This window comes from Metarhizium acridum (genome assembly GCF_019434415.1).
Source record: "Metarhizium acridum strain ARSEF 324 chromosome Unknown scaffold_1, whole genome shotgun sequence".
NCBI lineage: Eukaryota > Fungi > Ascomycota > Sordariomycetes > Hypocreales > Clavicipitaceae > Metarhizium > Metarhizium acridum.
In genome coordinates this window covers 5,251,399-5,278,208 of record NW_027094015.1, presented here as the reverse complement: position 1 = coordinate 5,278,208, position 26,810 = coordinate 5,251,399, and the positions used below count along the sequence as shown (strand labels likewise).

At 47.9% G+C, this 26,810-nt stretch overlaps 5 protein-coding genes and 1 non-coding gene across 8 annotated transcripts; 3 read left to right on the top strand and 3 right to left on the bottom strand.

The window, feature by feature from the left end:
* Positions 1–289: 289 nt before the first annotated feature.
* J3458_001654 (uncharacterized protein) lies at positions 290–2,257 on the top strand. Of its 3 annotated transcripts, XM_066116841.1 has the most exons (6): positions 290–846; positions 904–923; positions 978–1,014; positions 1,070–1,137; positions 1,195–1,667; positions 1,725–2,257. In XM_066116841.1, exons 1-6 carry the CDS (start codon positions 528–530, stop codon positions 2,008–2,010), a joined length of 1,203 nt encoding a protein of 400 aa, XP_065978727.1. In that variant the 5' UTR covers positions 290–527; the 3' UTR covers positions 2,011–2,257. The 3 variants fall into 3 exon arrangements, with proteins under 3 accessions (XP_065978727.1, XP_065978726.1, XP_065978728.1); XM_066116840.1 differs by having other exon boundaries at positions 904–1,014; XM_066116842.1 differs by having other exon boundaries at positions 325–846; positions 904–1,014; positions 1,070–1,667.
* A 1,064-nt stretch (positions 2,258–3,321) lies between these two features.
* J3458_001653 lies at positions 3,322–3,418 on the top strand. The gene has a single exon. It is a non-coding gene; the product is annotated as a tRNA-Arg (tRNA).
* A 1,236-nt stretch (positions 3,419–4,654) lies between these two features.
* Positions 4,655–5,617, bottom strand: J3458_001652 (uncharacterized protein; the record flags this gene model as incomplete). Its single annotated transcript, XM_066116839.1, has 1 exon — positions 4,655–5,617. The coding sequence occupies one exon, from the start codon at positions 5,615–5,617 to the stop codon at positions 4,655–4,657; it is 963 nt and encodes a 320-aa protein (XP_065978725.1).
* Positions 5,618–15,178: 9,561 nt separating this feature from the next.
* J3458_001651 (uncharacterized protein) lies at positions 15,179–15,721 on the bottom strand (the record flags this gene model as incomplete). The annotated part of the gene is made up of 1 exon (XM_007816035.2): positions 15,179–15,721. The coding sequence occupies one exon, from the start codon at positions 15,719–15,721 to the stop codon at positions 15,179–15,181; it is 543 nt and encodes a 180-aa protein (XP_007814226.2).
* Positions 15,722–19,407: 3,686 nt separating this feature from the next.
* On the top strand, positions 19,408–20,455 carry ubc7_1 (ubiquitin conjugating enzyme Ubc7/UbcP3). The gene is made up of 2 exons (XM_007816036.2): positions 19,408–19,968; positions 20,028–20,455. The coding sequence occupies exons 1-2, from the start codon at positions 19,473–19,475 to the stop codon at positions 20,279–20,281; spliced, it is 750 nt and encodes a 249-aa protein (XP_007814227.2). The 5' UTR covers positions 19,408–19,472; the 3' UTR covers positions 20,282–20,455.
* Positions 20,456–20,500: 45 nt separating this feature from the next.
* Positions 20,501–23,429, bottom strand: SWA2_1 (auxilin-like clathrin-binding protein required for normal clathrin function). Its single transcript, XM_007816037.2, has 2 exons — positions 20,702–23,429; positions 20,501–20,623 (listed from the first exon to the last, which is right to left on the bottom strand). Exons 1-2 carry the CDS (start codon positions 23,327–23,329, stop codon positions 20,522–20,524), a joined length of 2,730 nt encoding a protein of 909 aa, XP_007814228.2. The 5' UTR covers positions 23,330–23,429; the 3' UTR covers positions 20,501–20,521.
* Positions 23,430–26,810: the final 3,381 nt, after the last annotated feature.

Here is a 26,810-nt window from a genome sequence, read left to right as displayed (position 1 = left end):
CGAGCAGATGAGTCTTCTGCCCTCTCTGACCAGGGGAGAGTCGCATGTTCCAGTCTGCCTCGGTGAACCTTCACCGGAGAACCGGCACATGTAGCCTGCGCAATGAATGGCAGTTTCTTTTACGTTTGCCCCTGCCTTAAGAGCAGGGGTTGGCGTGTCTTCACCAAGCATCGTGGCCGGAAAGCATGAAAGGAGGTGGGCCACGGCACCTGCGATAATGCAGCATAAACATGGGGGGGGGAGGGATATACTACTCTCATACACGCCGTACGATATTAGCCGAATGAAGCTTGTAGCGACCACGTTTCTGGAAGCGGGTTTCGTGTTGAGCACTAGGGGCGGCAAACGTTCCGCGACTGCTATATGAATTCCCCGGCGTGGCCTCAAATTTCTGCCTGGAGGGCAAGAAACATTTCATCCTGTCTTGCGATAATCTGGGGGATCATGCGACTTCAGTTGTTGCCCCCCGAAACTGCACTCACACGCCTTGGTCGAACCAAGGATCGTGTGCCTTCTGCGACCTATTCATGAACTCCGGCGTTCAAAGACGTTTCGCCAAACATCCCACCATTCTTCGACCAAAGACGCTAAAGCAAATCCTTCGCAACATTATTTCGTCCAGACATTGGCCAAAGTTCAAACCCCTCGGGCGGGCAAAAATGAGCTATCCCGGCGCAGCTCCGCCGCCACCGGGCGCAACGGCCGACCTCGACAATCCTCAAGACGTGTTGAGAACAGTCAACTATGTCACGCAAGCCTTGACCCTCATTTTCACGACGGTCTTTGTCCTGGCTCGCTTGTATGCCAAATCGAGGATACTGGGTGGAGGCGTCACGATGGATGACTGTAAGTGTATAGCCTCCGTGTGACAATCACGACCACACGCTGACCCTCGTCGGACAGATGCAACGTACATCGCATACGTTAGTACGGAAAGAGCCCCCCGTGCAACCTCGATCACTCATACATGTACCTAGGCATTGATGGTGGGGTATTGCATCACCGGCGTGTTCGGTAAGTAGCCATGTAAAGAGCGAGATTCGGACCAAAGGCTAAGACAACCTCGCAGCGTCGATGCACGGCGGCGGGCTAAACCAGTGGGAAGTGCGCAGGGAAGACATTCAGCCCTTCTTTCAGGTGCGACGAAAAGCCTCAGAAACCACCCGCTATTGACTTTTCCTGACACCCAAGCAGTCCGGCTATGCAGCTACCCTTTTCTATGCCCCCATGACGTTGGCAGTCAAGCTGGCCTTGCTCGTCATCATCATCAGAGTCTTCGGCACGGTTCACAAGAAGACCTTGATAGGCGTATATGTTCTCATCGGGATGCTCGTTGCCTACTACGGCTCCGGCTTCTTCATCAAACTCTTCATCTGCCGGCCGATATCCGCGTACTGGAGAGGGGAGCGGGACAAATGCCTCAACCAATCCGCCATTATTACCTCCGACGCAATCATCAGCGTCATTAGCGATTTGACCATCCTTCTACTGCCCACGCCGCTCACCTGGTCTCTTCAACTGCCAAGGAGAAAGAGGCTACGCGTCAGCGGCATCCTTTGCGCGGGGGGCATCGCCACAGCCTTCGGTATATATCGCTTAATACTGATTGTGACTGAGCGCAACAGCGCCAATCAAACGATTGTGTTTGTCAAAGTTATTTTGTCTGGGTGAGCAGAGAAATCTAACGCCTTTTGCAAATTTCGCTGCGCTGACTTGATTCGCAGCAACGCCGAGGTTGGCATTGGACTAATTTGTGCTTGTTTACCGGCCGTGTCGGCACTCTACATTCAAAAGACCCGGGGTTCATCCTATGTGAAACAAAGCGGTTACGGACGGGCCAGCTCCAACAACCCGCAGTCGCACAATAACGAAATTATGCTCACGAGATCCTTTCATGTCGATACCTCGAGTGTGAATTATGAGTCGCAAAACATGGGAAACGATGAATCAGCATTGGTTTCGAAACATCAGTTAAGCCACAAGGCTAGTCAGTCTGACTCCCTGTACTAAGTTCCCAAGTAGGAATAGGCCATGCTCTTGGTAGAGCTCTAGAGCTGATTCTAGAGAGGCGGATTCGAAGATTTGGAAGAGCCGATGCTCTAGCGGTATGCCTGATATCCGCATACAAGATCTTATGATAGTAATATATAGTATTAGACAGCACAGCACCAACATGAACCGGGAATGTCATCTACCTGATGACGCTTCGGTAATAGCGGTATTGTTTTTAGATAAATTCCAAGTCTTGCTCCTTCAAGCAGTAGCTGCAAAGGCTATCTCATTCCAATACAGACTTGACCATTGACACTCAGGAATTTGGCATATACGTAGGAGGCCACAGAGAGAGAAGAGCCAAGAGGGCACACTTATAAGCTGGATATCGGGGTTGCTCGGCCATGGAGCGGTATCACTAGATCTTTTTTGCTCCATGGCTCCGCGGCCAAACCCGATAACCACTCCGACAGTGCATCTACAGCAGTTTCCAACCACGGAAAAATGGGCTCAACAAACGCTGTTGGTACACTCACGAGCGTAACAATAGGAAATGGGAGTCATTTTAAGCAAAGACCCCAAGGTTGAGAAGCGTCTGATACTGACGTAAAGAATCGTGCGACAAAGCTTGCTGAGTTACAACACAACTTCCTTCGCATTTTCTTTGCCCATGTTGACTGATTTGTTGCGGCGAAATTGAGCTCGTGTGTGTCGTTTATCTGGGTGCGGTATGCTTGAACTGGTCGAGGCGGGAGGTAACGACCAAAGGCTCGCCTCATATGTATTGCTCCGGCTGCCTGGACGACGAGCCACCTGATGACTTTTAGCGACCCAATATTCTTGTCATCTTCTGCTTTTCAGCTGGGCGTCCATTTTTCTTGGAAACCGTGAAGAAGGGGTCACATTCCGCATCATCATGAGCGAACCATTCGGCGATGAACTCCGACTGCGGGCGATGCTTGTATATCGCTTCATATGTGTATTAACGCGCGCCCAGACCCGAGGAAACTTTTCCGCAGGCCCTTCGACCATCAAGATATTGGTTTGAGCAGTCTCGGGATCACGCTGGGAGATGGTGCGGGCACACATTCACAACATGTCCATCAGGTTGATGGATAATAACAGTAACCCCGAGCCGTCGATGTCGTCTTCCTACATCGTAATCATTATAGCCAGCACAATCTTGCAATTTCACTCCAAAGCTAAAACCCAACGGAAACCGTGAGCCAGTTAGCCAACTCAACCAGCTAATGCAGCCCAAAATTCAAATATCCCAAATATATAATAGATCATAAATCTAAGCGTTTATTGAGATCCAATCATGCCAAAGGCCGTGTAGCTCAATGGCAGAGCGTCTGACTACGATTAACTACGAGTTAAGTTTCCTGTAATCAGAAGGTCGCAGGTTCGACCCCTGTCTCGGTCAATTTTTTGCGCTTTTCTGCCTCGCTTGTGTAGCATCTTGCCACTACATACCTATGTGAGCGTAATCTTTTTCCATTTGGTCTTAGGATGATTCCGCGATTGGGGTTGATTTTTAACCCTTATTTTTAATATAATGCAGTACAAGCGTCACTAATTTCAAGGCAGAGAGGGATGTTACCCGTCGTCCCACAAGTATTTGTCTCGGGATTCCCACCGCCTTGTACATAACCCTAACCCTGGGTATGGTTAATTACTACAGACAGCTCTACTACTCACCTTTTCTAGGCATTTTCGAGTTCTTCATAGGGATCTATGAATTATAAATTATTCACTGAACTCTTTATATTTTATGTATATAAATCAAGCTACCTGCTGAAATAGACTGAATTTTGCGTCGAAATATCAGGGTCAAGCTTTAGACCCCAATTCGAGGAATCACTCACATTCCTGGATTCCTGCAGTTTCCTACATGAAAGAATTGCAAAAGCCCTTTGATACTTTAGGAAGAGCCAGTGGTTGTTTTTTTCTGCTAGCTTATTGTCAGGTTTGTTTCGAATAAGCAATTTGGTCTCTACGCCCCTGAGTACTATACGTAATATAGCGCGAAGTCGAAGGAGCGAGTTCGGGAAGGCCAGCCAAGAGCCGATCAGTGGCGTCAATGGGCATGTGTGTGTTTTTCGAAGCGTGTGATCATACGCTGGTCCTGTTTTACTCATTCGGCCTGAGTCTTGGGTTTCGGTTGTTTCTTATTGCTGTCATTGCTGGGTGGATTTCTGTTGTATGCTCTGATGCGTGCTCCAACTCTCAACTACTCCAACACCATAAGAAGCATTGACTTGCGTTTTTCGCCATTCTTAAGGCTTCCTCCATGCCCAGCACTCATGAAATGGACATTGACTGACATGTTGCCGCGGCCCGTCATAGGATCGAGATTTGCATACCTTGGTCTTGCAGACTGCACTAGAATAACGCCGGTAACGGCCTACAGACGCTCATTCATATGCGTCTAATCATTTTTCTTCCGAATCACTTCGCAGCTTAGTCGGGGTATCTACTAAAATACCATTCACACGTAGCACGCTCAGAGGTCTTCATCCCACAGCATAAACGCAGAGCCCCCACTGCCAATGCCAACAGGAATAAGTGTAATAATCGCAGCCATCGGATTCCCCTCGGGCAGACGGATTTCCCTGAGACGTGCCATCGGTATCGTGCGTTACTGCAGCGTCAACCTTGTCTAAGAGAGTGTACATGACGGCATCGAGAGCGCACATTTGTTGCCCAGCACCGACGAGTCCTTCAAACCTGCGTTTACCTGTCCATAAAACCCGCAAGCTGTCCCTGGAAGCCCCCTGAAAAAAGTGTCTGACTCAGAGCATGCCAGGGCGGCAGCTGTCGCAGTCGCCTGCATGATGGAGTATATGGTATCAGTTATGTGAGGAGCCATCTTGATTGTCGAAACAAGCCAGCGTATATAGTACTCTTTGAAAGAAGACCCGTTCAAATCGCAGCCTCTTGCTGGCTCCCAGGCAGGCTTGAAGATGACGCCGTCCTTGACAAATTCTTTGAGCGAGTGCTTGACAAGACCGTCCGTCCGAGTTTTCCAAACATCGCTCTTGGTCAAGTTGTACATGACGGCCGCGCCTTGAAGAAAAATACCCGCATTGTAAGACCATTGTGTGTCGGTGCGGTTGACGCATTTCCCACCTCCATGGTCAATATGTATGCCATCCAAAACGGCGAATACTTTTGTAACAAGGCCGGCTTTCTGCTCCCATTTGGATATTGTAGTCGCCCAGTCGGCGTAGGTACTGTTGCCGGTGTATCTCGCCAGTCGGGAGGCAATATTGAAGAAGCAGCCGTTCGAGATGGAGTTTTTGTAGTTGTAGCCCGCGTTAAAAGTAAATATCTGCCAATGCAGGCCCCCGTCACAGTTCTCCTTGTCCCAACGGGCAACATAATGATTAAAGACGGTCTGGGTCAGCTCGAGCCACCCGGGTTTAACCGGCGGCGGATCCGGATACTTGTTCTCGGCGGCACTCTTTGATGTCATTGGCCCAAAGCCTTGATCATGGCTGCCCTCGGTTCTTGTTTGGTTGATTGGCATAAAATCGCGGGTTGGGCTTCCTTGATGGATCATGGCCTGACTCGTGGCCGCGTTATAGGATGTGTCTCCCGTCATGTACCAATAATCAATCATTGCCCAAACATGGCTCCTGCCCCCCACCCTGCGAGTGGTTAGATTTTCCCAAGGAGTCAAGTTGATGCTGGTAGAGACACTTGCAGTAACACTGGGAAGGTGGGTTCCCCGGCGTATTTCCCGTGTTATTTCCGGTGTAGTACTTCATCAAGCCGTAGGCTATCTTCTAGCAGCCCATTTCTCCGATCCTGTTGGCATGCGGTTAAGAGATCCTGAGCCAAGACTAGCTGCTGCTTGGCAAAGACATATCCTCATCACGCAGTGTCACAAAAAGACCCGCGGTTTGGGCGCACAGAAAAACAAAAAGCAGGCTTCTCATCAGGTTTTGCCTTGCAAAATCCGATCATGTGATTGTCTCTTGGTAATTCAACGAAACATGGCGTAGTAGTATACAAGAATACACTTAAAATTCAGAAACGGTTCAAGATGGAAGAATCGTGTCGTCTGAACACGCAACCATGCAAGTGGGAGACGTCAGTCCATTCATGACATGTCAGGGCCTTTGGCAGCTATTAACAGCCTGCAAGGGCTTTGGGGGGTCATTTCAGGAGATCAATGCCTCTCTTGTTACAGGTCGCACTGCCACCAGAACGGGAACCCGAACCACACGCGCAGTATTCTTAGGAGATGCATATCCACCTTGCAAATCTTCCCGACGGGCCATCACGGTGGATGTTGGGCTTGACTATTGAGTCATAGAAATGCTGGCCCACAGCCGAGTATCCCGAATGCTCGGCCAAGTGGTGAGCGTGCCTTCTTGGCTTTTGAAACGGGCTCTAAGTAGAATGCTGCCGTGAAAAACCATCTGTCAAACACAGCTCCAAGCCAGCATTCAGGGGAGTTAATGGCCAGGGGTTCTTGTACTGCCTTCTGACAGGATCTTATCTAACTGAACTGAATTCATCTAGCACGCCATTTCCCCGTAGCTATTGGACGAGGGAGACGGATGTGGGTTTTACTTGGCCCAAAGGAGAGCCTTTAAAGAGCCAAGATGGACAACGACCTACGTATGTATGTACGATTCAATCGTATCGTAATGTAGCCTCTGTTAATATAACAAACCGTCTCGACGTAATTTAAGTTTGAAAGGAACATGGAGTGCAATTTTACCAAAGCGCTGAGCCTACTTCCACGCGGAAATGACTGCTGTCGCCTTTTATTCAATGTGCAAGGTCTAAGGCTCAGTCACCGCTAATCCACCTCCACCCTCATCTTCTTATGATTTCCAGTAAGTTAGATATAACTCATTAACTTGAACTTGTTATTGGTAGCAACGGATGAGCCGAAAGACAGCCCATCTAGTCATGGTTCTCGAAAATGGCAATTCGTTTTTCAAAGTGATAGTTTGATCATCAAAATAGTGAAACACTGCCATGACATAGAACCATCAAGTACTACTTTCCCTCGCATGTCACTATATCAGCTAGCGTGGATGTGATGTTGGCAGGCTTGAGTAAATTGGAACTTGGGTGTGCTAAGACGAGGGGCCGTCACAGCTGGCTTCAGGATAACACAGCAACGACATAGATCAAGCGGTTGCCCCAGTTGCTTGCTGGGGTCTGAAAGAAGCCTACTACCAAAGCATCCTAATAATATACCCGGTGCTCGGTTAGTCGGAATAACAGCGCATCCTTTCTATTGACGTCAACCTCTGCGCCTCTCAACTCACATAGCAATGCCCAACTATGTACTCGCAGGCTCGCCCATAATTACCCCGCTGCGAATAAATGCCTCATCTTGATCCTTGGCTTGGTTACCGTCGACTTCACTGCGTCGGGACCCGCGCCTCAGTTTCTCACAAATGGTCTCTGGCAGATGCCAAGAGTGGGCGAACAACCATTTCCGCACCAAGAGTCTCCAAAATGAGGCCGCAAACGTCCATTTAGAGCCAACTACAAGCTCATTAATTAATAGGGTATCCGCCTGTCTAGGGCCATAGTCGGTGGATTCTTAAAGCACCAAGTATCGGCGAGATTATTACGACAATACTGGTCAAATATGGGTCAGCCCCTTTCGGTATCAAACGGTGGCATGTGACGAGTCACTACAAATTCCACGATCCTGCCGAGCCTAAGGACTACCAAAAGAAAACCTCTACCGAGATTCAAGCCATCAACATAGTAGTACATGATCAACGTACTGAGCCGATGACACTCCATGGACAGCTGGGTGGCATTAGGGGTGACGACACGAGTAGTTTAATTTCTCAGGCAACAGTCGCCCTCCCTGTATATTCTCTAGACCTTTTGCATTAAAACCCGGGAGAACACCCGGCGTTATACATCATCTTCTGGCATTTTCAGTCCAATAGGTTTAGCGCTTCGGCTGCCGTCAGCCGCTCAGAGGGTAGAAAGCGCATCAACCCGCGAATAATAGGCAAAAGTGGCATCAGTTTTGGCTCCTCTACCGTTTATTGAAACCTTGAATCTAGCCTCGGTGTCTGATTCAGAAGTTTGTCAACCAAGGGGCGCGAGGCACTCTTTCTCATACATTCCCATTCTTCCTGCCACTGCTGCGGCAGCTCTTCCGCAAACCCAATCATCTGCGCAATCAGCACAGAGTCATCGCCAAGATACTGGAATGGTTGGGCTGCGAATAAGAGTGTATATATCTGCAAGGCAGTAAGCACATAAGCACAGGTAATCAGCATGATCGGTTTGGAGGGAAAACTTGCTATCCTGCCATGTTCAAATGATTCTCCCCAGTCGATCAAACGAATGCCCCCTTCGTCTTCATCGACCCATTCATCCCAACCAAACTACACACCAACTGCTTTGGCATGCTGGGGCTTATGGGGCTGTCATCGATGTGAACTAGGGCGGCTGTTTTCGGGTGTCCAATGATGTCTAGAAGCGCGTTTCCGATAGCTGGTGCAGTAGTGAGGCAGTGAAAACGACATTGGCACCGCTCAAGTCTGAGACGTATTTAGCTCTGGCATGGTTGATAGATAGGCACGATACTTACCCCCATGCGCGTAACCGGCTTCATGAAGAGAAGAGATGGCCTGGAGGAGCTGTTTTGTTACATGAAGTATGACTTGGACGTCCAATCGTTCCCCTCCCGCGTGGTAATCGGCGACGACGCGATCGACCGATGGCCCGAGAAGCTCCGTCACGACACATTGGTGAGATCCGTTGGGCCCCTTGTGAACAAAAGAATCCAGAAATGGGACAAAATGGTCAGAGGCGCAGTTTTGACGAATCGATTGTAGATTTACGAGCTCGGCAAAAGGACGGAGCGTATCGGCTTTCTCGATCTTCAGAGCCACCCAAGTTTGGAGACTTGCGAAATTAGCAGTGTGGTAAATCAGTCTTTGCTCTGAACTAGCTTACAAAGTATCTCTAGCGAGCCAAACGGTAGAAAACCCTCCCCATCCTAGTTTGTGAACAACTTTATACCGCTTGTTTTTGAAGGTGTCTCCTAAGCATACAGGATGGTAGCCGCCCGGACGATACGACAATATTCGTTCTTGATCGTGCAGTAGATTTGACCTTGGTTCTGTAGTGAGCCGGTCCATGGCATCAGGCGTCGATGATGTGGAAGTGCCCAGGGCTGATTGAACCGGCCGAGGACCATTCGTGTCTGCAGAAAGACGGAAGTCAATCAAGTCTTGGCTACATGTGTTGCTTCGGGTCGAATGATTTTCCGCCTTGTCAGGGCCTGACAACGAGTGAACCATCAATCGGGCCTTGTATCTAGAGGCAAGCAGGTTGTAAGGTCTGGTTTAAATTAGAGGCTTACTAGCTGCGACCTCGAAAAGTATCCTCTCCGATATTCAACTATAAATAGGTCTCGGTTCTCTAGAAAGATAGATTCAGTCAAGGAGCAAGTCTACCTCCAATTCGGTCCGTAGCCCAACCGTGAGAAGGCCCCACAACGACTCCGTGCGTCGTTGTGCAACCCAACTGCTTTGACTGCAACTTCCTTCAATTTAAGAACCCCAGTGAATAGCTCCAAGTATTCGCACACCTCTGTGTGCGAGGAGAAGTGCCAAAGAGAATAGTAACGCAGCGTTGTGACAGCCTTACGACAAGGTCGACATCACGGCCACATGTCCACAGGTGTCAACTGGTGTCTTTAAACACACCGTCCTATATCGCGATATATGGCCCGATGTCACGAGTCTCAAATATGAAGCTTTACACCTACAAATATCTATTTATTAACTACAGTTTCTTATTAATTCAACTCCAATACTACACAAGAAGATATCCCCAATACCTAGCTCATAAGTTTGCCCTCTTGGACTCTGACAACTAGACTCCAAGTCCAAACGGCCGGCTCGACCGACAAAGCTCAGAGCCGAGTAGGAGAATGATGCCACAAAGATAACATTCTCTAATTGCTGTATAATTATTATATTCTGTTGAGAAAGGACAATTGACTGGAGAAGAATAATGTTGATACGGGTTCGCATTGTTGTTTACAGAAATGAAACAAACGACATCAAACAGCACTGTCAAAGTGGGCAACAATTCAATTAGATCTAAATGTAATACATTCACAGCGGCATACGCACAATTTGCCATGTAGTGCAATTTAGTCTAAGAAATGGAATCAGGTGCAGCCAAGTCATAATGCAAGAGTAGTATAAGGGTGGGATTTCAGACTGTAGTTGACACAACTTGAATTAATGGCATTTAGGGAAAGCCTTCTTGAAGCAATCTAAAAAACCTTGACCCCGTCAGAGCGACGCTTGACAAGGCCAGGCAGGACCTTGCCACTACCCATCTTCCACTTGGGCAGTTCCTCAGAGGCAACAGTGTTGGCATTCTCGTCATTGTTAAGCCGTTTGACGAGACTCGAGGACTGGGCAGCCCTACAGCCGACATTGAACACCCGGGAGGTGTTACACGGTCAAAGCTCAACAACAAGAACAACGCCTAATAAAGGGGCATCGCCGATATAGGAACTACGTGATCACGCAGACTGAACACATGACCCGCTGGGGGCCTTGGGCACAGCTGTTCTTTTCATGTATATATAGTGGTTACTAGTCCCTTCCTTTCCCTTGGAGATCAAGGACATTTGACATCCTACAAGATTATCTTTGAATAGAGTCATTTCGCTCCAAGCCATTGATATCAAGCCCTTTTCATAGGAGGTCAGGACAGCCCACTGATTGTCGTTGAACTTAACCTTGCTGGCGTTGAGTACCTTGCCCAAGAATTTGGTGTAGTTGGGCAGGTCGTCGTTGAGAAGCTGGGTAGCCGTGGCCTTGGTCAGCGGGAACTTGTACTTGACCTCGGCGCAGTTCTTCTGTCACAGATGACCGTGGCCGACGGTGGGTAGGCCGATGGGATCGGGCTTGGGTCGATCGGCGAAGCCCTCCCAGCGGGTGATGAGGTCGGTACCAAACTTGTTGAGCGTCTTGCACAAATCGTCGGAAGTGGGAAGGTTGGAGCCGCCGCCGCATTTGCCGTGACGTAGCCAGAGGAGCCGGCCTTGACGTAGTAATCGGCGACGTAGCAGCCGTCTTGGGTCTTGTCCCAGATGGAGTTGCCGTTGACGGAGGGTCCCTTCTGTTTGGCAGGATATCTTGATGTTGTCTATACGTCTCCTTGACGGCGGAGCTGGTGTTGGGCTCGGCTCGGCAGTTGAGAGAGTCAGCGGTGACTGGGAAGGCTGTGACCAAAGTGGCGGTCATGGCCAGTATGTTGGCAACAACAAGGGTCTTCATGTTGAAAAAGTAGCGAAAAGGGTATAAAATAATGCTTGGTTGAAGTTGGAAAAGAAGAGAACTGATTGATTCAAAGATAATGACCGATTCAAAACCAACGCCTGATCGAGAATCTTCAGGATCTTTATAAGTTGCTCTCAAATATAAAAGTAGAAGACACTAGAGCAACAAAACAAAGGGTGAAATTGCAAGCATTCCCAATTCCGTCATAACTCAAGGCCAGGGAGACTTGCACGTTATGCCAACAAACCCTCATGCGGCCATCCAAGAGCCGCTCACAAGATAGCGGGTTAAAACGAAGCTATTATGTCTCTGGCACTCGCTCTCCGCGATGCAGAACCGAGTGTAAGTCCCGGCTGAAATCGACTTACATACATAGATACTTGGCCTGATTGCGGCTGAAATGGCCCCCTTCCACTCTGCTTAGTTTCCAGGCGTACTTCAATTGGCATCATCTAAATCAGCAGGGAACCCTCTAGATGGGACAAGGCCAAACTCCATTAGTAGGTTGTTTCTAATTTTAACCCACTCAGCACACAAGGGCGGATGAGCCTTTCCTGAACTGAGTATGCTGCGCGTAGCAAGAAAGGTGCGCCATAACGGCAAACAGCAGATGCAGTCTAAGAGATCTAGACGGAGCAGGAGTTGAGTTTGGCCGACTTAATTGTTGCTTACGGGCGAGTTGTGCTTGGCAGTATGATACGTGTAGCTCAAGCAGCGATATTGGCGAGCCCTTTCCACTTGGACAACCGAAGAGGCGATAGGATGCTTAGTGGTGTTTTGTGTGAGCACTAGTTGTTCTACTTAGAGAGGTCCATGGAAGCTGCCGTTCGAGATTGCTTGTGTAACTGTGCTGGTATTGCCCTGTGATCTTGTAAGATGGATGTGCAGTCGACTCAAATGTACCACTTTGTCGTGGATCATATAGCGAACCATGTGAAACTACTGTCGCTCATGGCTGTACCGTATCTCAACAGTCAGCTCGGGAATCAGCCAACATGAAAAAGTCGGTAATATTGACGAAAGACTCTCTCAGGAGGACTCCTGAATGCAGAATCTATTCCGCAGTCGCCTAGTGGTCGGAATCACATGAAGGGATCACATAAAGGGTCTGGTCTCCCTGCCTCCAGAAACATGGTCTGGATCGCATGATGCGTAATCATATCAAGCCTCACCACCAAGTTCAACGAGAGATTTGTCAGGCGCATAAAAATTGTCAATCTCATCGGACCAAGGGATACCATCTTGGGCTCCCACGCTACGAACCTAACAGCAGCAGCCTTATTAGCACGAATAACTGCGCTCTTGATGTCCCACGTCGCTATAGCCTTTTACCGCCGGTAATTCGAGGCGTCCCTATGTTGACGCAATCAAAAAGAAAGTGCACAAGAGCAATTAACAGGCGAAAAAGGAACGCACCCTGCTCCAGTAGTATCCTTGAGTTTGATGTCAAGTGCAGGACAATGACCACTCCCGTTTACATTGGCGTAGACTGCCACCTTGGCACCAAGTGGTAGCAACCACGTTGATTACACCACGGTTTAGAAATTCTTTGGCGATACTAGGCCAATTATTTTGAATAGAGTCGTCTTTGTCACGTCTTGACATGATTGCTGCCGCTGAATCATCCACGAGGAGATGCACCAGATATCGGTAGGAATGTCTGCTAGTTGGGGGTTGCGGGCACTGCGTTGAGACAAATCTCGATACTAGTCTTCGTGCTCTCAACCACTTCCTTTTCGATCTCCATCTGAGACACCGCCAGATCTGGCTGAATCTCGCCTCCACGTTGCTCTGCGCTGAAGAGATTCTTCAAGGTTGCTCTTACAAACCCCGGGTGAAGAGACAGCAGTTCTTGTGCGACGTGTCGTCGACCTTGACGAAATAGATGCTTGAGCGTGTGTTCGGAACTGTTATAATACCAGGAGCATCTACACCATTCTTGTTTAGTTGGACAACCAACTTCTCACCGTACCTATCCTTGGCGATGGCGCCAATCAATCATCTTGACCTGGATATTGCCTCGGTCCGAATCTAGGTCGCAACGGCCGAGCTGGCTCCTTTGCCCCCAAAGCCTCCGATAATCACGGTGGTTTTTGATGTCATTGCTGTTCGAACGGTGGAAGTTGATAGCCACACCGGCATCTATGAGGATGGTTGTGAGTGAGTCGTGGCTTGACAGCTGGTGCCAGCTGCACGGCCGTAGCTTGCGTGACGTTGCTGGCCTGCCTACTCTGGCATTGGCCTTGGGCATAAAATCTGCAGGTGGTCTGCTCAATGACTTGAAATGACTTGTGCGTACGGACAGTCAGGTTAGTCAGTGCTACTTGACTCTAGCCAGGTACCTAGGTAGTTATATGTAGTCAGGTGACTCTGCCCATTTCTCTTTGATAAGGCTGGTTGGATTTACTTTACGCCCACGAGGCTTCGGTTGCTAATTTTTAGTCTCAAGACAATTTTATGCAAACAGTCGGTGCCGCAAAGTCGAAGAAACCAGAGCCCCCGATACTTATTCCCTTGACAGTCGGCTCGTTGCCGCTACAGGTATTTTAATAAATGCAAGGTAAAAAGAAGCATGTATAAGCTAGCTACTTTATAGCACTGAATAAGAGCGGTCTGTTGGAGAGAATAAGGGGCGAAGAATTCATCATAGCCGGAGACACATCAGATGCAGCAACGACTTGTTGGATTAATTGGAGGCGTCATCTGTCCCGGCTTCGGGGCCGAGATTTCCCGTAGAGCATACTGAGCTAGAGAGAAGAGGGAGGGAAAAAAAAGATGGCCGTTTTGCAAACTATTGGTATGCCCACATCGGATAACTACAGCGTCCATTTTCGCGGACCAATCATCAAATTAACGGGTAAATTCGAACCGGGTGATGGTGCCCAAAACCCCCCAGCCGTTTTCGGATGGCCGTCTCCACCAAGTCTAAAAAGACGCACGAGGTTGGATCAGTGTAGACACTGGTTTGTCTCTTCCATGTTTTCTGGGGGCACGGAAAAAGGAGAGGGGGAAAAAGCCTACTTGTGATTCCGACTTGGAGATTCTTGCTCGCGCCAAGCTCGTGGCCCCGACGAATGCAACGCCGGCCATGACAGGGTGGTCCTCCTGCGCAGCATGATGACTGCGCGTGCAGATGCAATCTACCATGGCCATGGAAAGCCATTCGCCGTGCCTCGATCTGTCAGCCGCCTGGCCTGGTGGATGTGGATTTACCCAGGAAGCCGCTGGCAGTTGTCAGCTCTACGTAACTCAAGTACCTCGGTATGTATGCCCAGACGTGCGACATAGTGGCGGTTTTAATTTCGGGACCAAAAGCATACTTATAATCTGGATATCGGAGATGTTCAGCCAAGGGTCGGTATTGGCGGATCTTTTTGCTCCATGACTCACCAGTCAAACCCGATAACCGTCGTGGCCATTGAGCCATCGGAGACCCAGACACGTTTGAATACTTCCTAGGCTAATTTTGTGGCTCATTACAATGATTTTATCCGCATGGGGCTTGTTCTCCTCATTTCGGGTTTGCCGCTTCCATCTAGAACACCCCATATACTCGTCCAAACACATAGAGGCAGCTGGTACCACAACACCGATCCCGCGACACGACATCTTTGTAGTAGCAACAGATTGAATGCTGTACTCCAGGACTTTTACGCATCATTCATGCCAGTCAGTCACTTTGGCATGTTTAAGAGAGTTCACAGCAGGCACCTCTTTTGTATATATAACCCTTATTACATAATTTAGATTCCAAAGGAGTGTGTAGGGCGTTTCGTTTTAAACAATGAAACCTCTCAATGACAACAAAATGAAGAAGAAGGCGCTATAATGCTAAGCAATCTGGCATCGCTCGTGTTTGTTGACACTAGAGCACATCCTCATTTATTGTGATATACAATATCTAGCAAACTCTTCTTCCGATTCCAAGATGTACGGCATCGAGGAATAGGAGCGAGTCTTCGATGTACTCTAGTTCGATCCATTGCCTCACGTATCTCTTTCTCTGCCTTGTGAGCATGGGTGTCAAAGTCCCCGACATCCTCAACACCCTCATAAACCCACTTCATCGCCTGCCAGACACGAAACAGATACTGAATAACTTGGAAATCACTCTTGAAATGCCATGGTGTTGCTGTTCTCATATAGTCCATGACGTGATTGGCCTTCTCGTGGCGGACTTTTCCAAACAAAATCGATCCAGCTGGTCCTATGATGTACGGCGGTTCATCACGCCACGTCTCGGCGTGCTTCAGGTCATGGCCATCATCAAATACTTCCCAATAACACCATTGTTTCATTTTGTCGTTGTACATCGTAATAACCCAGTCGTATGTAGCCTCGTCGGTCTCGTCGTTCTCTTTCTCCTTGTCCGACAGCAAAGCAATAGCCCCGACATAGACAGTACCAGCCTCTGTGGACATGACGTTCTAGCTGCGAAGGGAGCCTGACAACCGATAGTATTAAGTGGTCAAGATTTTCAAAAGAATAGATCTGAGTGTGTTTTGCGATGTTGTGAGAATATGGATTCCTGAGCCGTGGTAAGATGATGGCGGCGGCGAAGGGGGATTTTATAGCCAAAGGCTCCCCATGGCGGGAGAATCATTGCTTGCATTGCCATGCTTCACTGGTGACATGTTCTCAAGGTGTGTATTTTGTGTTCTGTGTGGGATGAGGCTTGTGTTGATGTTGAGTATGTGTCGAGTGCTTTTTCGGTGGCCGTTGCGCAAATGTTGTGTCTTCACCACCCAACTCGGCAGAGAGCGCACCGAACAAACATGAAGAAGAAAAGCTCATGTGCTTGAGTCACAGCATATCTATAGTCAAATGATCTCTTTAATCGACGGCAAGCTTCATTAAAAAATCTGGGTGACTAATGCTGTTTTCAGTTCAGTATTGAATCGCCTGATGTCTATCATTGTTGCCGCCAACTATCAAAGCCACGCTGGACATTCATGAATATGTCGGCCCTGCTGTGAGAGTCCAAGTATGCAAGCAGCCAGACTTTTTGTCCCCCTGAAACGCCAAACATGGATCCCAGTCAAAGACAATCTTCTGCAAGCCCATGCAATTCACCGGCTCCTTTGAAGGCAGTAGCTTCAGCTTATTCAGCCCAACAATGCTCCTGGCGACTGATACATGGGCACCCGGGTGCCCAAATAGACTAGCGCACCCAGGTGCCCAAATTATGTCAGCACTCCTCTAGCGCTGGGACAGACCCGCAAGACCCGGCTGGAAGATCATTTCAACTAGTTACTCTCTCCAGTTTAATCTACAACTTGACAACAATGCAATCCTCCGTCGCGCTATTCGCTGAGTGCAAAGCTTGTTGCTCATTACTGTCTACCTCTATTCTCTTCCATATTTCTTTCATTCCTCTTCTCTTGTTAGCCAAAGGATGATCACCCATCTCCCGAGCGACCTGGGCTTCAATCCGCTCATCTTCCTGGTTGCTCCAGTCTAGATACGCCATCATTTCCTCTTTCGTCCATTCTCTGGACCCTGTCGCAGTGACGCGATGCTTCGACATTTGTTTGTAGTCCAAGCACCACTCGTAACTCCGCTTGTCGTATCTTTGTGGGAGCCCCATCGCTTTGCGATATTGCTGGTTGGTCTTGATGCTGCCAGCAGGTTGCGCAGCGTACCACGCATTTCTAGCAGCTACATATCTCTCATAAATGGCACCCGGGGAATCGTACCGCGGCTCTTCCAAGGTGACACCAGACAAAGACTGGACTTGCTCAACCGTTGGCCCTTCAACGGTCAACATTGGCGGACTGCCGGGCGCGTTGTTTGATGTGGCAAGCGACCCCAAGTCAGTCGACGTATTAAATCTCATGAGAGGAGATGAACGGATGGGTGGCATGCGTGCTGCAAAGGAAGAGGGTTGATCAATCTCTGCCAAGGCATCCGCCACTGCATTTGAACATTGCGACTGCTGGGTCGTTGGCACGATTTCCGGGGGGGCCTTAGAGACACCCGCAGGAGCCATTTCCGCCGTGGCACCTGAAAATGTGACTGAACTTCGAGCTTCCGGCAGAGGTACTACCGGCGACCCCTTGAACTTCAGCGGACAGGACCTCGAGGTCATAATGTGGCCTACCACGTGGCATGCGCTGCAAGTGGGAGCCTTTCTGTTACCCTGGATTCTCTCGAAACCGGATGGTTCGCGTCTTGTGCTCGTTAAGGGTTGAGTCCTATTTAGTTGGTTTGCAGCCCGGCGAGGTTCCAGAACAGGTTTTGGCAGTGCCACCCCTCGCTTTAAGTGCCAATGTGGGTGAAAATGCTCTAACAGAAGACCCTGAGCTTCTTCTTCCAGCTTCTCGAGGGTGTGGGAGCACGGCAACCCATGTGACGAAGTGAAAGTCTGACTACATAGAATCTGACGTGGCTCTTGTAGACATAACTGCCGTTGCCCCTGGACTTTGCGCAAAGCATCATGCGAAACCCTACCTCGTACTGCTTCGAACATGAGCCCGGATACATCTAGAGGTGTGCGTAACTGTTGCGAAGCTCGAATATGTTTAAGTTCCTTGAGTTGGTTTGCGATGGCATGCTTCATGGCTTGCCAAACGTCGAAAAGGTCCAAATTCGATTTCTTAATGTGTGCTTTCATCAGTGAATGGATACCCTCGGCCCTGGGAACGTTCCATTAGCGTCTTGTCAATTGCATATAGTATAAGCCACCTGCCTCGAGGTGGCCACATTGCCGAAATGCAAGTGCATATCCACCCATGCTTTAATGATCATCTCTTTGTACGGCTCGAGCCAATACATCTTGATATACCCTACACACTCTGGATATTTTTCGCCATACTTCAGTTCAAACTTGGCCAGGCGCTCGTCAAATATCTTTTCACTTGGTGAAGCAACAATCGAGTGCCAGGAGGTGTAGAATTCTTCCCATGTGTCATTTTCTGCCCGCTCTGAGGTTTCGTTTTCTTTCTGCACAAAAAAGGGCCGGCAGCGCTGGAGGACCGCTTTGTTGACATGCCAGAGGCAGAGGAGCGCTTTGGTCGTTGGAAACCAATGTGCAGCAGCGTTCATTGCAGCTAGGCATCGATCAGTCAAGACAACTGACGGAAGTTCACGCTGGTAAAGTGACCTGAGATGTTGTAACGCCCAAGAGTAATCCTCTTCCGATTCACCGGATAGAAATGCAAATGCGATACAGAACGACCGCTGGCTAGAATCTACTCCGACCATGTCGAGTAGCGGCATACCGTGTTTATTCGTCTTGTAGGTACAATCCAGCAATAATACGTCCGGGTTGCATTGTAAATACGCCACAGAGTCAGGATGGGCAAAGAAGATAGCCGTCAGTCGATTGTCTACATCCAAGCGGACGCGACACCAAAAGCCCTCGTTATCTAATTGGTCGACTAGGGCTTGAATGCTGCTCTGGCCTTCGCGAAGATCTCTCCTGGTTGCCGCAATCCGGTTGTATATATCCCGCTGAGTTGCAAGTGTTTCTGAGTGGTTATGGAGGTAGGTCCTTATTTCTCGAGGGGCAGTTCCAGACTTCACGAGTTTGGAGACGATCGCCGCATCTTTTCCCACAAGCTTGCGGTGGGCAGGGTGTGCAGAAGGATCATCGCTGGGCGCGTGATTATGTTTAGCACATTCGATGTCTGGTCGATGGCTCAAGACCCATGTACTACCATCTAGCGATTGCTTGGCTAGAACTGAAAACTTGCAGCCAGTTCTTCGGCTCGAAGTGCGTCGCACTCGATCAGTAGAAGGGCTTGGAGGAGGTTTATTCCTATCACAAGCGAATATTACTCTGACTCTGCCATTTGGTGTCTTGAGGGATTTCCCTGTTGTAAATGCGTACCCTCGAGGTTTCGCCCAAGAATTGATAGCATCAAGTAAGGACTCGCGTGATTCATATGTGCCTTCGGGTGGAAGAACGTCGTCAGGGAATGCTGCCTGATCCATGTTTCATCAATCTGATTGGCGCTGCAATGTGCAGTGGCTGCAGGAACATGCTGGGGCACAGGTTCTGTCCCAGCGCTAGAGGAGTGCTGACATAATTTGGGCACCTGGGTGCGCTAGTCTATTTGGGCACCCGGGTGCCCATGTATCAGTCGCCAATGCTCCTTCTCCAGCAGTCAGCACTCCTAGCTCGTAGCTGCCTAAACCTCCTGTTCGTTCCGCAAGTCTAGGCAAAGGGCGATGACCGCGCCCTGTCCAGCAACTCTTCATCCAACGTTCGCTAGGGTGGTGTTGTCGCAGGCCGTTGTTCGGTGGCCAACCGGCATCGGCGCCGACTGGACCAACGGCGCCGGGCGGAAATTACGTCAGCCTCCATCCCACCACGCGTCCATCATCATCCGCCAAACCGCCTCGATTCAACCTCGCCTCACGCTCAGCCCGCAGACTCGGCAACCCAACAACCACCACGCCCCTCTCACCACCGGCACCATGGCCCAATCCACCGCCCACCGGCGCCTCCTCCAAGAATACCGCGCCCTCACAAACAGCCCGCCCGAAGGCATCACCGCCGGCCCCGTCTCCGAGGACGACCTCCTCCACTGGGAATGCCTCATCCAAGGCCCCGAGGGCACGCCCTTTGAAGGCGGCGTCTTCCCCGCCGAGCTGAAATTCCCCAAGGACTACCCGCTTGCGCCGCCCACCATGAAGTTCCTGGCCGACATGTGGCACCCCAACGGTACCCGAACTTCCCACGCCGCCAGCCCTCGCTGGCACCGAGTTGCTAACAAGCAGCAGTATACCCGAGCGGCCTGGTCTGCATCTCCATCCTCCACCCGCCCGGCGACGACCCGAACCACTACGAACACGCCTCTGAGCGCTGGTCCCCGATCCAGTCCGTCGAAAAGATCCTCATATCCGTCATGAGCATGCTTGCCGAGCCCAACGACGAAAGTCCTGCCAATGTGGAAGCCGCCAAGATGTGGCGCGAGCGGCGAGCAGACTACGAGAAGAAGGTTCGCGATGGTGTTAGACGCATGCTGGGTTTATAGAAGAACACTACGTCCATACAAGGAGGCAAGATGCCTTATCATGCGGGAATGTGTACATGTGGCATACCACGCTGTGTTTTTTTCTTCTTCTTCTTCTTTAGAGCGACAATTGCGACGACGTCTTTCTTCAGCTGCCGCTCCAGCAAGGAGCGACACGAATAGTAATTTTTTCATAAAAAAAAAATAAATAAATAAAAACATTACTCATAGTCTATCATATGTCTCATCATGCTCTCTACTTCAAAGTCCGTTCTCCGCCTTGAACTTATCCCAGCTTTCGTTCAGGGTAGCAAATACCATGGCAGCAATAAGCCGGGCCTCTGTGCTCGCGGTCTGGGGTAGCTATGGCACCATTAGCAACTCTCTATTAAGGCCTGCCGTCGACCAAAGAGAAGAAAAAAAAGAGGACCGAGAGTTTACCTTGTCCGGATGAGTCTTGGCAATGGCCTTCATGTACGAGATCTTGACCTTGTTGGCCACGACCAACTCGTGCAAGCCTACTTTCTTCCATCCGCTATTCTCCCAGAGCACCTGGTCTAAACTGGCTATGAGAGCTCGCAAGTTGTCTCTCTTGCCGTCCCTCCACGCTCCCACTCTAGCATCAACTTTATCTGCGAGCGCAAACTTTTCATCGTCCTCCCTAGCCGCTGCTGCATTGGCCTCACGTAGCTTGGTAACTGCCTCGGAACTGTTTCCCGAGGACAAGGCCGCCGTCGCAGAGGGTTTGGGTCTCGGCTTCGCTGCTGGTTTTGGCGGCGGTGCTTTGGGCCTCGGCGCGGCAATGTCTTTACACCGCTGGCGACCTTTGGTGGCTGTCACTCCGCCTACACCTGTTGCAACACATTGCTCCCACACATTAAGCGCATCGGCCCATTTCTCCATTTGTTCCAAGGCCTCAGCTTTTCGTGTAAGTGCCTTGCCGTACAGATCCTTCATGTTTCTAGTCTCTTCCTTGCCATCTTCCCCTTGGACGGCAATGCTTTCACCTTGGCCATTTTCGGGACCAATGAGTTTCAACGCCTCATCAGCATCTTTGACGGCTTGTTTCGTGTCCCCAGTCTTGATGGCCGTCAGCGCACGGTTCGTGAGAAGGATAATCATTAATGGATGCCCATCCGGGATGGCAGAAATGGAATTAGAGTATGATGAATGAGCCATGCTATAGTCTCCTCGCTTGAAATGGGCAGATCCTTCCAGCCGGTGCTTGGTGGACGATTGAAGAGCTGCTGCGCCAATAAGAGGGGCTTGTCGAGCAGGCTTTGGGGCGGCCCTATGTGAGGCCAGAGGCGTTCCCTGTGACTGCTTCATGGATGGCGGGGTTTGGCGTTGCTCCGGACGTTGGGGGGACGGCTGCGACGGCTTTGGCGCCTCGGTGTTGAAGAGCAAATTTGGTTCATCATCTGGTTGTTTTGGTTGTCCTGCCGGCGCAGGGGTAGGCTTCTTTCTTCTGTTTGCGCTGACAAAGAAGCTGTCATCATCGTCCGTGTTTATTCTATTTAGCCTTGATCTAGCGTCAGACACTGGAGGCGACGAAGTCTGCTGCCACCGGGGCGCGGGACTATTTCGACTCTGGTTTCCAGACGATGTTGCGGACGGCGATGATGTTCGCGACTGCTGCAAGCCTAGTCGACGGTCCGCTGCCGGCCGACTATTCGTTCTGCTTGGCCTTGTCCGGCCATCAGTTTCTAGGGCCATAGCTTCATCGGTGGCATCATGGCTGGCATGCCTTGCATCGTGCCCTCGCCCAGGTTGAGCGTCACGCATCCACTTTGGTTGGCTTGGATCGCCACCGTCTTGTTGAAAGTCCGCCACAGCTCGCTGCATCTTCTTCTGCCCAGATTTCCATAAAGAATTTGCAGTTTTGAAGAGACTGCTGCCCACAGCAGCCGCAGACTTGGTCAAGTCAGACTCGCCACCCCGTCCAGAGAACCCACCCGCCTGACGCTCATGTGGGCTGGCAATCCGACCGGAACTGGTCGAAGAGCTCCGGCCTTGAGACTTTTCTTTGGCCTTCCTATGGGCATCATCTAATAACCAATTTGCCGCGGCTTGTACATTAAGCCCCGCACCGCTCTCAGTCAACCCGCGTCGCGCATCCTCGGGGGCGAATCCATAGTCCACAAGTTGAGCAACGGCTCTATCAAAAGCCGTGCTTACACCAGCGTCTCCCCGGGCCTCCTGTTGTTGCCGTCTTGGCCGTGAACATTCATCTTCCGACGAACTAGCATCGTCATCCTCAATCGGTTTACCAGGTTCGGGCTGCTGCTGCCGCTGCTGTTGTTTCATACGGACTTCTTCAACGGGCTTACCCAGATCACCAAGGAAATCATCATCATCCCCAGCAGTCGCTTGTTCAGGGGCTGCAGATTGTCCGCTGGGCTTCAGATCGTTGAGCCCAAACGGGTCATCGTCATCATCAAACCCACCTGCGTTTGCGTCATTGTTGATGTCGGTAGAAATGCTCGAGGCACCCCAGGCACTTGGATTGCTCAAATCCAACTTCTTCTTCTCCTCGACGGGTGTCAAACGAAGTGGTGCCGGGGGAGGGTAGTGGCTTGAGTTGTCCACTTTGGTATCCTTGTTGAACGCAGCAAACAAGTCGTCGTCGTCGGTGGTAGCTCCATTTGACACGGCGGGAGGGGGTATGCTAGGGCTGGGAGTAAATGCGCGCGATCCCAAAGCATCCCATTGCTGTGCGCTGCCAAATTGCGCTTCCGCCTGTTTTTTCCTCTCCTCCTCCTTCCTCTTCTTCTCAGCCTCAAGTTGCGCTTGTCGTTCGGCTAAAGACAGGTTTTGTTTCGCCTTCGCGGGGCCAAAATTCATCAGGTTGCTGAAGCTGTCCTGCGCTGGCTTGGCAGCAGATTTAGACAATGACGATGAAGCCCCCGGCGCTTGTGAAGCCGACGAAGGCGTGGTACGTCCTGATCCAGCCGGGGGGGGAGTTGGTCGCAATGTTGGGTAGGACGAGTTCGTGGGAATCGACATGGAGGGTTGTTTGGGTTGGGAGCCCGTCGGTTTGGACCAATCAAGGCCCGAGAGATCATCCATCGTGAAGGAATCGTAAAGCGCAGTTTATCATCAGTCATCACTAAGGTTCTGTCAGCTCAATGCATTTTTTAGGCAGCAACGCGGAATGTGCGGAGCAATAGCACTGTCGTATGCTCGAGTCGTGCTCATTCCGGCTCGGTCGATGTCGCGTGGCGGTTGCAGATGCACCGCTGTGGCGCAGTACAAACGCTCTAACCAATTAGGGCAGAGGTGTGCCACAGGTGGCTGATGGGGTCGTGCTAATCGTGCTACCAACCCTAGCTATTCGTGCTACCGCCCCACCCTGATTTTGGGCCTACACCCTGACCTGCCACGCCCCGCCATACAATTTCACATACATTGCCCTGGCAATAAGGGGGTTATCACGAAAATGCCTCATAATAATAAAAAAACAGGCTGCAGCCATCGCACAACATTGAAAAATTAAGCTACAGTAACCTTATGAGGAAAATTGCTCTTTTACACACCAATTTATGCTGCCTTGTGCACATGTTATCCTGCCGAAGCTACAAGCATAATAGTCCTTATAAAAGAGCGATATTCCTTATCGTTGGTGGCTTGTAAAGCCGCTAGTAAGCTTTAGTTTTAATTCCCATTGATTTATCATAGAAAACATACCTAATAATAACCCATAGACTTCCGACGCTTTATATCTTCGAATTCGTTATCCCTACAGGATCAATCATAGAAGACGCCGCCCGCCGCCCTTAAATACACCCTTAAATACATAATAACACTAAAATTCCGATAATAATAGCAGTTAATAGCCAAGTTAAAGGCCTTAATCAGGCTCTTAAGGTCGCCGACGAACCAATCCAAGCATATAACGCACGGCAACGCAAGACGAATTAATTGAACGATTTGAGACGCAACGACGAAGAAGACTCATAATACGGTCGCGGGCGCGGTTAGGAAACGCTGTAAATCGCATACAAACTCGATCAATAGGTAGACAAGCCACGAAGCAAGCAGTAGTATTAGGGTCGCCGGAAATTAAGGAAATTATCCCTTAAACACAGCCGAAAGAGCGGCAGCTTCGATAGATAACCCCTTAGGAGCCCGGGCAGCGCCCACGGCGGCAGCGGAATAATTGACGGCCCGTGAATGTGTACACATTCATTAAGAACACCGGAAATCGCGTTTTTAAGCGATTTAAGCCCTGCTATTGCTCGCCCGAGCTCGTGTTATTGAAAAAATGATAGATTTAAATTGAATACCAATTGAATTTTTGAAAAGCGGGCGCGACCATGTAGGTGTATGTGAAAATGTATGGTGGGGTGTAGGCAGTTGGCTACTAGGCCAAATCGAGCGGTAGTAGCACGAATAGCTAGGGTTGGTAGCACGATTAGCATGACCCGGCTGATGCATTTCTAATATTTCTGGCCCTGTATGTACACTCTCTTCATGGTGAATCCCCTACCCTAGACCCATTGAATTTAGCATACCATGCAATGAAGTATCGATTGAATAATTACTGAGTTCACAAATCTGTACTTTATATATTTCGTTGAGATGTTGATGTAAACTAATGGAATTGAATCCGTTGGCATCATAGTGAGCTGGTGTTGTGTTTCTCTTATAACACTTATAACATAGAAGACACAAGTTGTGACGTTACGTGAACTACCGTACTTCGTGGATTTGTGTGCAACACATTTTCTTTAAATTAACCCTGCTAGTCAGTTAGACCCTTAGTGTTGTGTAACGGTGGCTTAGGTTCTAAGGCACAGTAGGTTTATTTCTTAGAAAGTAAGTTAGGTTAAATGCTATAAAGTAGCTTTTAAGTAATATTATAATAAGGCTATTAAGAGTATAACTCTTAATAGTAAAACTATTACTTAAATTAATTAATAAAGATTTAAACTATTTAGTTATAGAAATACCTTCTTCTTAAGTACTCGTTTATCTCTTTATTATAGTTCTAGATTAATTAGCTTAACTATTAATTCCTTTAAACCTTAATTAATTAACTTAAGGTTTAGTTAATTTAATTCTCTTTAATTAATATATTTAAATATTAATCTCTTTAATCGCCTCTTAGATTACGTAGCTAGTTACGTGCCCTTACCTTCTTCTTATACCTATAAGTTATACTTATTTTAGCTAGTATAGTCTCGTCTCGTATCTTATATAGTGTTATTTATAATATTATACCTCTTCTTTATTAGTCTTATCCTTAAGGCTATTAAAATAGGCCGGCTTAAGTATTATACGTTTTCTTTCTTTTATTATTATATACTATTATATTAATTAATTATATCTTAAAATAGCGGTTTAAAGCTTTATTTACTTCTTCTCTTTACTAAAATAACCTTCTTTTTATAATAATTAATAATTTATCTTTATTCTTTATAAAGGCTTACGCTTATTACGCTTATATAGGACTTTCTTAATATAAAGCCTTTATTTTTAATTTAAGCTATTATATAAAGTATATAGTAAATAAGTAAGAGAATTATAATATTATAGGGGTAACCTCTTAATAGCTTTATAGTATTATAAATTAATATTATAAGCTTAAAAGGGAGCTTAAAGAAGCTAAAAAGCGTACCTTAGCTAAGAATTAAAAGGTCTTACGTTTATAAAAATAAAAGAAATTATAGTTTAAGAAAATAATACGTGTAATTACGCGTAATATTAATAACGTTAAAGAGTTAAAACGTGTAAAACGTAAGAAAGTAGAATAGCTTTAAAAGACTATAAGGGTTCTTTTTACTTCTTTTAAGAATTTAAATCCTATTTTAGTTCGTTTCTTAGATATTAAATTTAATATTAAGTTATTAAATAATACTTAAAAGATTAATTAAAATGCGTTTCTTAGAAATAAAACTATTTAAGTAACGTTAAGTAATTCATAAGATTTTTAGCTAGTTTCTAGGTGTTTTTAGAGTTTAAATATTCTTTTTATTTAATAAGGTAATAATAATTTTTTATATTCTCTTATGCTTTAAGTATTCGTTTAACTTTATATTTATTAGTATTTTTTATTTTAATATTTATAGTAATTATAGATTTATCTAGTGCTTTCTTTAATAGTAATATATAAAATATAAAATAGATTCTTATTTTATTTAGTAATAATAGTTTATAATTAATATTTAAGATTTTCCGTTTAATAAGAAATAATTTAATCTTCTTTTAATTAAGTTTATTATTAGATTACTTAGTTTTAATATTTTTATAAATAAGATATACTTTATATCTCTCCTTTAAAATTAGTGCTAGTAATCTCTTTTTATTTGCGTAGTATTTTATTCGGTTCTATAAAAATATTTATTTCTATTATAAGTGTTTCTATATTTCTATTATAATTATTACATGTATTATAGCTACTAGCGCGTTTATATTTTATGTTATATATATCTTAATAATAGGGTTAAATCCGTAATTTACCTTAAATAGTAATATCTTTATATTATTAATCTTAGAGCTATTATAAGCCTATTATACTAGTAGTAGCTATTTTACCTAATTCTTCTAT

Excerpts from the sequence above, each read along its gene's own strand:
- J3458_001654 (XM_066116841.1), top strand. The coding sequence starts at position 528 with ATGAACTCCGGCGTTCAAAGACGTTTCGCCAAACATCCCACCATTCTT. Across the intron at positions 1,015-1,069 it reads TTGCATCACCGGCGTGTTCG|CGTCGATGCACGGCGGCGGG; the intron begins GTAAGTAGCCAT and ends ACAACCTCGCAG. Across the intron at positions 1,138-1,194 it reads ACATTCAGCCCTTCTTTCAG|TCCGGCTATGCAGCTACCCT; the intron begins GTGCGACGAAAA and ends ACACCCAAGCAG.
- ubc7_1 (XM_007816036.2), top strand. The coding sequence starts at position 19,473 with ATGACCGCGCCCTGTCCAGCAACTCTTCATCCAACGTTCGCTAGGGTG. Across the intron at positions 19,969-20,027 it reads CGACATGTGGCACCCCAACG|TATACCCGAGCGGCCTGGTC; the intron begins GTACCCGAACTT and ends AACAAGCAGCAG.
- SWA2_1 (XM_007816037.2), bottom strand. The coding sequence starts at position 23,329 with ATGGATGATCTCTCGGGCCTTGATTGGTCCAAACCGACGGGCTCCCAA. Across the intron at positions 20,624-20,701 it reads CCAAGACTCATCCGGACAAG|CTACCCCAGACCGCGAGCAC; the intron begins GTAAACTCTCGG and ends ATGGTGCCATAG.